The sequence below is a fragment of the Octodon degus genome, unplaced genomic scaffold (assembly GCF_000260255.1).
Source record: "Octodon degus isolate 3935 unplaced genomic scaffold, OctDeg1.0 scaffold00007, whole genome shotgun sequence".
Classification (NCBI taxonomy): Eukaryota; Metazoa; Chordata; class Mammalia; order Rodentia; family Octodontidae; genus Octodon; species Octodon degus.
In genome coordinates this window covers 32,079,105-32,091,768 of record NW_004524583.1, presented here as the reverse complement: position 1 = coordinate 32,091,768, position 12,664 = coordinate 32,079,105, and the positions used below count along the sequence as shown (strand labels likewise).

At 42.7% G+C, this 12,664-nt stretch overlaps 2 protein-coding genes across 10 annotated transcripts in view; one reads left to right on the top strand and one right to left on the bottom strand.

The window, feature by feature from the left end:
- Positions 1 to 1,128: 1,128 nt before the first annotated feature.
- On the bottom strand, positions 1,129 to 1,323 carry LOC101577223 (short transmembrane mitochondrial protein 1-like). Its single transcript, XM_012517198.2, has one exon. It carries the CDS (start codon positions 1,270 to 1,272, stop codon positions 1,129 to 1,131), a length of 144 nt encoding a protein of 47 aa, XP_012372652.1. The 5' UTR covers positions 1,273 to 1,323.
- Positions 1,324 to 3,426: 2,103 nt separating this feature from the next.
- Positions 3,427 to 12,664, top strand: part of Numb (NUMB, endocytic adaptor protein) — a 181,099-nt gene continuing 171,861 nt past the window's right edge. For 3 of the 9 annotated variants that reach the window (XM_023703417.1, XM_023703429.1, XM_023703410.1), the window contains exon 1: positions 3,428 to 3,521. The gene's annotated coding sequence lies outside the window, so the exon portion shown is untranslated. Of the gene's footprint in view, positions 3,522 to 4,236; positions 4,303 to 12,664 lie in introns of those variants that run through there. The other 6 variants (XM_023703432.1, XM_023703430.1, XM_023703427.1 and 3 more) reach the window with 5 other exon arrangements.

The following is a 12,664-nucleotide window of genomic DNA, read 5'->3' as shown; positions in this document are numbered from 1 at the left end:
GGTCCCTGTGCTTTGCTGAGCTTGTTCCAAGTAGGTGCTTTAGACCACTGAGCCATCTCACCAGCCCCCTGACATAGTCTTTGATAATACAATAATGTATTAGTTCAAAGCATGTTTCTTAAAATCTTCCTTTTTGAAAAAAGTTTCCTTCTTTTTGAAAAAAACAAATCTTCTTTAAGGGTTTCCTTCTTCTTACTGTATCTATTTTACATTTTCTTTTTTAAAAAACAAATCTTTTATTTATTTGGTACAAAGTATCCCTACGCAGCTCACACTTGCAGAGTCTCTTGTCTCAGCCTCCCTGCAATGGGATTACAAGCGTATACCCCCATGCCCAGTTTCTGTGGCCACCACGGTGCCAAACCAGCATGGCATGAGGTACACGCGGATTGAACCTCTGTCCTTTCACTTGCCAACAGGCTCTTACACTGCTGAACTATCTCCCCAGTCCCTACATTGTTTCTTAACTGATTTTTACAAGGAATAGGAACAAAAGAAATGTATATGCATGCATTTTAACAAAAGCATTTATAAAAGCCTCTTTAATTTTTATTTTTTTACTTTTTCACCTTTTTAAAAGGTGTATGAAACAGAATGAATAGCTCACCTCTGTGGTATTTCCCCCCCAAATTTTGTCAGAGTAATTTCACTGAGTTCCTAAATTTTTTTGGGGGGGTTTCTAGATATTAATTTTAATAGTTCAAAACAAAAAGTTTAGTAACAAATGTTTAACAAGCACCCATTATAATCACTAAACTCTGGATTCAGCATTATTTGTATCTGTTCAACTATACAAACATCACAATTTTTCTTTTGACAAAAAATACGAATCCCAAAAACGAGAGGAAACTACTAAATAAGGGTCGAATCTGCCAGCCTAGCACCACAATTTCAGTCTTTGAGCCTCCCGAAGAGCTGGAAAAAAGACATGGGAAGACGTGAGGAGCTGAAATTGTGAAGAATAGTTCCTACTTGGGACCCCATTTTCACGCTGTGGCCACGTAGTCTAGCAAAGAGGAACATCACTGACACTGGAGACAGCACACAGAAAAATTTGGGAACAGAAGGCCAGGGAGGCCACCGCAGGCAGGAGAGCAGTGTGTGTGGAACGCAGTGCTTGCAGCAGCCTCAGGAGCCAGGGGGTTTCTTCTTGGCTTCAAGGTCCTTTTTAATCTCTTCAAGTTTTTTAGCCAGGTTTGGTATGTCATAGTTCTGAGCCAGGTACATTCCCACCACGTTGCCAAAAGTAAATCCAAGCAGGAACTGGAGCATGTTGTCGGTGGGGAGAACCAGAAGGGCGCCTGGGCCGCCACAGCCAAGTGAGTCGCTCTGAGTTCCTAAACTTAAATGGCAAGTCCTCGCAGTGAGACTAGCCTAATTCTACCTTCTCTGTAGCCCCTAGTCACTGTGGCTCTGCAAGAGCCATCATTACACAAAGCACCATAATCATGACCAGGCCCTCCCATTAGTGTTTCCTATCTACATTAACTGCCTTCTAACTTGCTCTAAAATTGGCATAGAGCACACTGCCAAGACTGGAGAGAAGAAAGCTGTTAGTCACATATTAAATGGCTGTGTAAAAGGACATTGGGGCATTCTCACATTTGCACTTTACTTTGTTATTGAGTGTTAGCTCAGGCCTTCTGTCTCCACTCCTATCTTATTGTGGTCAGTGCCTAATCTTTCCTTTCACTAAATGATTCAGACATCTCTGAAGTTATTTTGGCTTTTCCATTTTCCTTCGACAGACTTTGTGAGTCACTGAAGTGAATGGGAGGTTATTTCTAAATTAGAAGGATGACAGAGAGGAAGGAAAGTTCCAGAAAGTAACTAGGAAAAGATACCTTCTTTTCTGTACAGTTACTGGAGGAATAATTTCCACTTAGTTTGGTGGTAGAAGTGTGTAGTTTATTTAAATTGATTAAAAATATAAGCTAGAAGGCAGTTTTTACCCCTATGAATAAAAACATACAGTTCTAAACTCCCAAAAGCTTACTCTTCAAAGCTTACTCTTTAAAGGACAGGAGGTTAGCAAACAGAAGAGATATGGGACAAAGAGTTAGCAGGAAGAAGGTAGAGGCAAAGTACAAAGTTTCCCAAGTCCAGACTCGTGGTCCCACAGGAAGTTCCCAATCATAAAATGGTGCTTGTGAAGAGAATGCTCTTCAACTGTGCCCCAAACACCCCTTTCCCTGACCTACATTTAGTGGCCCATGGGTTTGCATATTGTGGAAGTTGTGGGGGAAGTATATTTAAATCTGATTTAGAAATTGAAAGAGTAATTGGGCCAAAATTTTTCCTCCCAGCATTTTCTTATTTAGGAACAGAAAAAGTGGGTGGAAATGAAAAGAAGTAAAAAAGTGGATGTATTTCTAGGAGCACAAGACTTTTTAATAGCAACACCAGATTTCTCAAAAATGCCTACTGTGATTTGTACCCAAATGAATAAGAATGCAATCATTTATTCTTGTACATTGTGCCAAGTGTGGGGGGGAACCCCACAATTCATTCATAGCTCTAATTTAGGCTGCTAGGAAGAGGAATTTGGTGGTGGGGGGGGGAAGACAAGCATTTAAAGTATCTGACACACGGCTAATAGAGCTATTCAAAAATTGCTGAACATAAAAGCCAAGCAGGAGAGGGAGGTGGTTAAAAGTGTCGTTCTCATTTTCAGGGCATGACAAGGTAACATGCGGCCTGTTTATTCAAAATTTGTTGATTATAGTCTGCTGTCTGGTTATTTGGCAGAAGTCAGCCAGGAGTGGGTTGAAAAACTGAAGAATCTCAACACCATACTTAAAAGTTTATTGACGATGATTATATATTCAACTGAAGTGGACTGATACAAAGGGCCGCACTTTGATTTTAGCACTTGGATTCCTGGAAAGAGCTTCAATAAATTGGGCATATTGGGAACTCAAGAAAAGGAAATGTTTATGTAAACGGTACCTTTTTCCCAAGGGGTTTGAAACACATAACACAAATTTTGCAGGTGTTACTAATAGGAATAAGCCGGCCTCGGTAAGCCCCGGAGGCAGCAGCTGGAAAGAGAGAAACGCTTACAGCGTGCGCTCCACAACAAAGAGTTAACCCTTCCCAGGTAACCTCAGATTTACGCTCCGGCCCCGGCTCAGCTTTCTACGGCGCAACCAAACTGTGCACAAGCTGGAAACAACTGTGGCCGTCACATCCCTTGCCAGTTAACTTAACAGACTCTTCCAGCAGCCTATCATAACTTCGACCAGCCTAGGCCCCAACCAATACAAGTAGAGCTTGGGCTAGGTCGCGCCAGGTCCGGGTGGGGGCGAATACCCGGTCCAGGAAAAGGGGCGGTAAAGCCGCGATGACCGGCAAGTGAGCTGAGCCAATCAGAGTAGAGAGCTGCCGCCCCCTGTCCAATGGATGGGTCGGAAGTCTGCTACGGGGTGGGCCTGTTGTCATGGGGGAGGTGGTGGCGCTAGGTGGCTACTGGCGGCCGAGGTAGAGGCATCGGCGGTGGAGTTGGTCGCGGGCAGCGGCAGGTGAGTGCAGTAACGCGGCCCTGAGGTCTGGAGGCCGTCGCGGGCGGAAGCTCCGGTCCGGCGCTCCGGGGTGGCGGCCTGAGGAAGGGGGTCCGGGCCCCGGGCCAGGTCGCGGCCGGCGCCAGGGCGGGGGCGGCGGCGAGTTCGGTCCGACTGTCGGTGGGAGAATGGCCCGGTTCCTGGCGGCGGAGTTCTCGCCGGCAGCGTCGGCTGGCGCCGGAACCGAGCGAGTGAGGCCGGGAGGTCCCTTGGGACGCCCCGCCGGCAGGGTCGGGGCGCTGACTGGCCGCCGATGTGCGAGCGCTACTGCTTGAGGAAACGGGAGCGGCCAGGGTCCCTGAGAGGGCGGTGACCCGGGGTGACCATTCTGCGGGCGGGCGGGGTGACTGGAGGGTACCTCGGGGAGCAGGAGAAAGGCAGCCCTGGGAGCTCGGCGGCGGACGGCGTGTCGACCGCCGGGGGCCCAGGGGACTGGGAGTGGCCCTCGGGGGCCGAGGAGGGGTCCGAGGTGACGGGGCAGCCGGGATTGGGGCCGGGGGCGTCCGCGGGGCGGGAGCCCTCCCGAGGAAGGCGGCTGTCCGCGAGAGGCGGAGGCGCTCCTGCGCGGCTCCTGCGGGAGCGGCGGGCTCGGAGGGTCGCGGGGTGGCGGCGGAGACCCGCAGCGCCCAGCGGACGGGGCCCGAGCTTGGACTGGCTGGTCCTGACCCGAAGCTCCCGGGGCACCGGGAGAGAAGCCTGCAGGAGTAGACCGGGCTGGGGACGGGGGCGAGAGTTCAGCGGGGTGAGTGGAAGTTCCCCGAAGCGAAGCGGGATGGAGGTGAGAGGGGAAGAAGAATTTTCCCCTAATCGGTCTATAGTAGGTTGGTGGAGGGAGCGACGGAACTGGTTGCGCAGGGAGAGCGGTAATCGTCTAGTAAAAACTGGCCGGGATAGTAGATGCTGGAAATTTTAACAGTGGTGCCACTAGTGGATTCTGTGGTCTTCAGCAAGAGAAGACCTCAGCTCCATAATTAATACAAAGATGCCCCCTAGGAACAGAGAAAAAGTCCTAATAGCAAGATAAAGTGACTTGCATTCTGGTGCGTTAGAAATGTGGTTAGGACGACTGCGACAATACTAGAACATAAGGACCTTGACAGGATGAGGAATTTGAGAGGGAAAAAGGAGGAGTAGCCGAGCTAAAGGAATAGAACTGGAGACTTGGTCAGAAAGCGGATATTCATTACTAGGGGAGGCATACCCTGCTAAAGTGAAAATAAGTTTGAGTCCTAGTTCCACTTTGCTTGGTCAACTTAAGCTCTACGTTTTGTTTTGTTTTATTTTTAATTTGTGTACTAGAATTACTAATAGTTTTTACTTAAGAGGACTTAATTTTTTTTTTTTTTTACATGCGCTAATATTTGTAGAGTAGTGACTAGCATTATAGTCAGATCTGTGTATTGGATTGATAAGTGGGGAATAAAGACCTGGGTTCTTTAATACTGTGGTTCTCAAACATTAGCTTACATCAGATTTACCCAGAGGGCCTGGTAAACTACAGATTGGCCGGCCTTACCTGGGGTCTGATTCTGTAGGTGTTCGGCTGGGGCTCAGGAATTTATCTCAAGGGCCTTATATTGGCTGCGAGGCCATACTCTTAAGAGCACTTGCTTTAATGAAAATAGTAATAATTAGCAACCCTAAACACCTGTCCATTCTGCTAATGAAACAAGTAAAGGAAAATTGTAAAAAGAGTATTTTTGGTGGTCTTTGGAAGGGGCTGCAGGACCTTCTTCATAATAGGCAGGTGCTCTAGCAGTGAGCCACAAGTCCAACCCAAGGAGACCCTTTCTAAATCCTGCGCTTTTAAATTGTGGATCATGATTAATTTATAGTAAAATTTTGTAGCTTACCACAAACAGCAGAGTCGACTAGTGTTGTACTTACTTGGTAAGGAAATGTTTTGGGAAACTTCTCACAACTATATGTACTAGGTCACAGTGTAAAATGTATTTCTTGCAGTTAGAAAAGTTTCAAAAGCATTTGAGCCCTACAGTTTATAGCAAAAGCAGCCTTCCAGTGTCCAGGGATTGAGTCATTATTTAATCATTTTTTTCTTGTGTTTCTTAAGTGGTAAGATAGTTCCTTAAGTTTCTTCACTTGATTTTAGCCAAAAGTTTGAGAAGTGATTAGTCCATTAAATTTTACTTTCTGATTTGACTTCTCTTATGTTAGTGTTACCACTATTTGTTGTGCCTTTGACCCTGGGACTTTTGTGGATATTAAGAATCTTTGGCGTGAGGACTTAAGGGAATTTGAGGCAGAGAAACTGAGTGCTGTTTTTCAGATGTTGTCTGCTTTTCTTTCTCTTCTGCCCTCTTTTTCACTCCTCTTTTTTATTTTTTTTTATTTTTTTTTTTTGTGTGTGTGTGTGGCCAGCTCAGCCCACCAGGGGGCGGGGCTGGCTGGCATGTGGTGCTGGGGGATTGAACCGCAGTCCCTGTGCTTTGCTAAGCTTGTTCTAAGTAGGTGCTTTAGACCACTGAGCCATCTCACCAGCCCCTCACCCCCCTTTTTTAAACCAACATACTATAAAGCATTGTCTGAAAAAATATTAATATACACATAGTGAGAGTAAACACAAAGTGAAATGAACAGGTTTGAGAACATTGCATGTATGGACAATAAGCAAAATAAACATTTCAAAAGAGAAAAAGCAAAGTCTTTTGTTGTTAGGGAGTAAAAGTATTTTGAAGTTTTTCATGTCTTACACTAAAACAAAACACATAGACCTTTTAAAGTACCAGTAATATGATTTCTAGGTTTTTGGAGAGAGAAGACAGCAAAATGCACTGGGCTAGAGACTTAACTGCAAAGAGGAATTGCTCAGTAAGCAGGAGCTTTTGTTTTGATGTCTTTTCTCCCCTGAGAGTGAGCTAGATGTGGTGTATGTTGGAAATTTAATTTATTTGAGGAGCCTCGATGTAATCTGTAATGTTCAATTTAAGTTATATTAAGAACATGTAATTTATGTTTGCACTACCCTTTTTCTGACATTCTTATTGAAAATTAGATGAAGTTTAGACGTTTTCTTGTTGGTGTTATTATTCAAGTCAGGGTTTCACTATGAATACAGGCTAGCCTCAAACTCAAGGAGATCCTTCTTCAGGAGGCTAGGATTAAAAGTGTGCTCCGCTATGTCTAGCTGCTTAGATCTGTTATTATCTATATGTGGACAGAGAAACCAGTATTGAAAATTGAAAGAGATTCTTGTGGTTCTCTTTAAAATTCTTAATCCAGTGGATTATGTAACCATTCATTAATGTTTTATGAAACTGAAGAAACCATTGCTGTAGCTTTGCATCAAGATTTTTGAATAATTTTTCTCAAAACATTCAATTTTATTTCAAATAGTTCCATTTCTTTAAAATTATTTTTACTTTTAAGACTGGAAAACATGATTCCATGTTTGATTTCAAAAGTAAAAGCAGTCCTTTCACAAGACCAATTTTGTAATATTTTTTGTGACTAAAAATCCAAGGATCAGAGCTTTTGATTTCTTGCACTGAGTTAATTGGATGCCAATACTAGATAGGGCATAGTGGGACACACCTGTGAGCCTCAGGAGCTTGAGGCCTGAGGATTGCTCTGAGTTCGAGACCAGCCTGGGCTACAAGGTGAGTTAAAGGCCAGCCTGCACTTGAAAGCCAGCTCGTGTCTCAAAAAAAAAGAACACTACTAGAATGGTTGTTCTTGAAGGTCATTATACATTTGTATAGATGATTTAGTTCTACCTCAAATAATGGAAGAATGTAAAATCTTAATTGAGTGTGGGAAAAATGTAATAATTCATTCTTTATAATTGCGAACACTGAACAGTTTATTTGCTTGCTTTTAGTAAATGGACTTTATTCAGTTGGCTTGTTATTCATCTATAATTCAATCATGCTTATCTATGAATAGCTCTGATTGCACAACTCATTTTGCAGTGAATCTGCTAATCTATAGTTGAACGGTTTTTAAATTCCAGAGAAACTATGCGCCTACTTGTACTTAGTAAGACTCAATTTTATTTACCAAGGCTTATTCAGACAAATGACTTTTTTTATGGAAGTTTAATTGATATTAATAGTGTTTTCTATTTTAGGGAAGTATTGTTTTATTTTCTGCTTTCCGCTCTCAACCACCCATACAATAATAAATCCTAAAGGAAAATATAGTCCTGTAAAAGTACAAAACCCCTATATCTGACATTTAGTTTCCTTTATTAGGAAAGACTCCTAGGTATACTTATTACCTTTAAATATAATTGATTTTGATTTCTACAGAATACATTTCAATTCTGTACATTTTTGAAGTCTGATTTGTGTTTCGTTAATAGGGCTGGGAGGAATGAACCCGTGTACTCCTTTATTTATTTATTTTTGTGCCACAAATTGAACTCAAGACCTTGTGCTTGCCAGGCAGGCCCTGTGCTGCTGAGCTATCGCCCAAGCCCCCTAAATTTTTAAAATGTTATGCTTTTTTTTTTTAAAAAAAATCTTGATATTATGGTAAATACTTGTCTTTCTTTCTTTTCTTTTCTTTTTTCAGAACCGGGGATTGAACTCAGGTCCTTGGGCTTGCCAGGCAAGCGCTTATTCAACTGATCTATCTCTCCAGACCCAGTAAATACTTTTTTAAAATAAGTTTTTGTGTTGTTTTTTTTCTGAGGTAGGAGCTTGACGTTGCCTAGGCCACCCCTGAACATCCTACCTCAGGCTTCTCAGATTCTGGGATTACTAATAAATCTTATGGTTGCAAAGAACCATATTTGCTTTAGTAATATACAGTAGAAATAGAAATGCTGTGTAAGATTTTAGGATAGCTATTCAGAAGTGAGGTAGATAGTAGTGACTAGGATGGTGTTAAATAGCAGGAAATTACTGCCATGACTTTGGAGAATGTGAAAATGCAGTTAAGAGTCTTGAGGGAAGCAGGAGGCCTGAAGCTGCTACAGGAGGGTGAGGACATTGACATGTGCTCAGGCAGGTGTCTGCAGCCTGCAGGAGGAGTGTCTAGAGGAGTGCGTAGCTCCTGGCTGTCTCCTTGGAGTGACATATGTAAAGGAGGATGATCTCGTGTGTGACATTCTGCTGTGGTCTGAGTCTTCGTTCTCTGCAGTTGCTGCTACTTGCTATAACTCTTCCTTTGTTCCCTTCCACTCAGTAAGGCTCATTTTGGAATATAAGTAAATAGGGCTGGGGAGATGGCTCAGTGGAATAAGTGCTTCCCTGGCAAGCGCAAGGACCAGAGTTCAATCCCCAATTCCGCAAAAAAAAAAAAAAAAAAAGAATATAAGTAAATAGACTGAGACACTGGGCTTAGACGATAAGAGACAGGACCATGTGGATTTATTGTTTTTTGTTTGTTTTTGGTGGTGGGGATTGAACCCAGGACCTACTGCATGCTGGAAAAGTACTCTTCCACAAAGCTACATCCCAGCTACGACCAAATAGATGAGAAGACTGAGAACTGTTTCTGCAACTTTTGGGAATATTAACAGGAGCCTTCCCCTTGTCCCATCCAGTGGAGTATGGGATTAGGTGGAAACCCCATACTCATTTTAAACAGATTAACCATGGAGCTGCTATATTAGTAATTGTTAGAGGCTTCCCCTTCTCTTCCCCACTTGCTGCTACCTTACATTCTTTTAACCAGAATCAGAGTCTTGACTAAACAGTGAAATCTTAGTTATGGTAATTTGATTATGTTAACACACATTCTTATCAGATTTTTTTTCCTGTTTAGAGTAAGGCAAAAGGGGACTGAAAGCTGTAGAAAAAGGTGTCTAAATTATAGTCAAGGAAGCCAGAAGCAAGGAACCAAAAATGAGATAAATCCATAGCTATTTAATGTTGAGCTTGATTTCCTTTTTTAAAAAAGTAAAAATTAAGCTTTTATTCTAGCCAGCCATGCACATGTGTATCTCAGACATATTTCAATTATTTGGATGATTTATAAATTGTTTTCATGTAACTATTTTCTTGGAGACAGTTCTCACTGTGTAGTCCAGGCTAGCCCTGAAATCACAGCAATTCTCCTTCCTCAGCCTATTGAGTGCTGGGACTGCCGGTGTGTGTCACCACACCTGGCTAATATAACCAACTTTGTTGAGAGGAATTGTAGCTGCCTAGTATTCCTTAGTGAAGATAAATTCATTTTGTTTAAACCGAGCCTCTTACAGAACTGTATAGTAGCCTGATGATTATAGAACTATGTTTGTAACTCCCATGTAGTGAAATTGAAAAATATATCATTGTGCAGAAGAAACATCATAAAGCAGACAAGATCCAAGTTTTATAATGGTGTGACTAAGTACTTGAGTCCTGACTTTATTTTTTTATTTATTTAGTAGCAGGAATTCAACTCAGAACCTCATGCTTGCCAGGCAGGTGCTGTGCTGCTGAGCTACATTCACGGCCCTGTTTTACTATTTTATTGCTTGGACAATTTATGAAACTTCTTGTAGGTTCAGTTTTGTTTTTGTTTTTGTTTTGCGGGATTGGGGATTGATTGTAGGTTCAGTTTTATGCCCTTCTCCTCACCAGGCTGCTGGTGATAACGAAATAAAAATCATTTTGCATGGTACATTGCTCAGAGTGGACACTCAACACATAGTTAATTACTAATAATTAAAACAACTTTAGACTTACTATAAACTTTGCTAGATGGCTATATTTCAGATAATGTGATTATAAACAATATGGCAGTTAGGAAAAAGATACTATCAATCCCCAGTTCCTCAATAAAAAAATAAAAAAAAAATACCCCTCATCAATCCCCAGTTCTGCAAAAAAATAAAATAAAATAATTAAAAAAAAAAAAGATACTACAACAGCAAACAGAAACACTGAAACATCACCTAGGATTTGGAGGCAGATTTATTTACAGGTTATTTGAGTTTTTTCACACTGCCTGCTTAAGATTTATATTTCTGGGCCAGCGAGATTGCTGAGCCGACTAAGCGCCTGCATAGCAAGAACAAGGGCCAGAGCCCCGCCCCTGGGCTTGGTAGCTCACGCCTGTGACCCCAGCGCTGGGGAGGCTGGAAATAGGAGCATCACTACCAGTCCGAGCCGCATAGCAAGACCCTGTACCAAATACATTAAAAAAAAAAAAAATCTGTTATTTCTGTTTGTTTGTGGGTCAGGAACCCCTTTTTTGTTATTGCTAAGTAGTATTCCTTTATGTGGAAGTTTATTTTTTATTTTTTTCCAGTGCTGGGAATGGAACCCAGGGCCTTGAATGTGCTAGGCCAGTGTTCTATTCCTGAACTATACATTATTTTTTTTTTAATTTTATTTATTTATTTGTGTGTGTGTGTGTGTGTGTGTGTGGCCAGCTCAGCCCACCAGGGGGCGGGGCTGGCTGGCATGTGGTGCTGGGGGATTAAACTGCGGTCCCTGTGCTTTGCTAAGCTTGTTCTAAGTAGGTGCTTTAGACCACTCAGCCATCTTACCAGCCCGAAATCCAGTTTTTTAATGTGTGTAAAAAGTACAAAACCATTTTTATACCTGTTTCCTTTTTCCATTTATTTTATTTATTTATTTATTTATTGTGTGTGTGTGGGGGGGCAGCTCAGCCCACCAGGGGGCGGGGCTGGCTGGCATGTGGTGCTGGGGATTGAACCGCGGTCCCTGTGCTTTGCCAAGCTTGTTTCAAGTAGGTGCTTTAGACCACTGAGCCATCTTTCCAGCCCTCCTTTTTCCATTTAAAAAAGTGTTTTTCTTTTTTGTGATGTCGGGGTTTGAACTCAGGACCTCCACACTGAGCTACATGGCCACTTCCCTCCTTTCCTCTTTCTGAGTTGCCAGTGTTGGGCTTCAGCTTGGGATGTTTCCACCTCAGCCTCCCGGAGCCCTGGTATCCCTGGCGTGTGCCACTGGCCTGGCTCCTGCCCCTCTCCTCGTCTAACCCGCTGTTTCAATTCCTTCAGCCGCTTCCTCCTCACCAGCACACAGCACTGGCACCCCCTGCACGGAGGAGAGCACTTCCTTGGTTTGCAGTTGAAGCAGGGATCTTCTGTTCGAAGTCAGTACCTCACGGAGGAAGGGCCCAGCAGAAGCCGGCCGCTCATGCCAGGGGAGAGCGGAAGCAGAGCGGCAGAGCAAGGGGGTGGCCTGCCCGGCCCGGCCTGCCTGCCTGCCGCTTGGGTCAGGCCGCTCCTGCCAGCGCTCTCAGCTCAGAGCCCTTCCTGAGGGTGCGGTCACCGCCACCCCCACGCCCAAGGACGTGGGGCAGCGTTCTAGATCGAAGCCATCACGCCTGTCCTGTCATCTTTTTACCCTACGACTTCTGCATTATTACACGCAACCTTTTTTTGAAAGGATATCAAGTATTTTTTAAGATAGAAATTCAAAGAAATTTTTAGTAGTGATGATGGAAAAGATTATTGTGAAAAAAAAATCTAAGGATTTTTAAATTAATTTTATTGAGAAACAGATGGCAATGAGACAGTTTCAAAACCGAATAGGACAGTTTCAATAATTACATTGCATATTGTTATCTTCTTAGTGGTTATCCATAGTACAAGATTCAGACATGATATCCTGTCCAAATACTATTAGTACAAATTTTTCTTCTCATTGAATTAAGACAAAGTAGCTGTATATCTATCCTATTTTGTATAGACAGTCTAAGGATTTTTATTGTCTTTGATAAATTTAAGGTCCAGAATTATAGTCAATGTTTTCCTTTTTATGTAATCCTAGTTGAAATTCAGAAATGGCATCTATTCTTTTTAATTTAAAAAATAATGTAATTAATTTATAATTTGTGAGATTTATGTGACATTTGAAAGAAACTTGTTTTTTTTGTAGAACTTTTAATTCTAAATTGGACTTAAGGTTTTTCCTGTGTCTTTAATAGGTACTAATTCTCTTTTGGAGATCTTAACAAAGGGAAAAGTATGCATCTTTTGCAGAGTATTTGAGTTTTATGTACTGATGTCTATTTGTAGTTTTGTTTGTTTAGAATGAGACCAGTTTGGGGCTGGTGAGATGGCTCAGTGGTCTAAAGCACCTACTTGGAACAAGCTTAGCAAAGCACAGGGACCTAGGTTCAATCCCCCAGCACCACATGCCAGCCAGCCCCGCCCCCTTTTGGGCTGAGCTGGCCACACA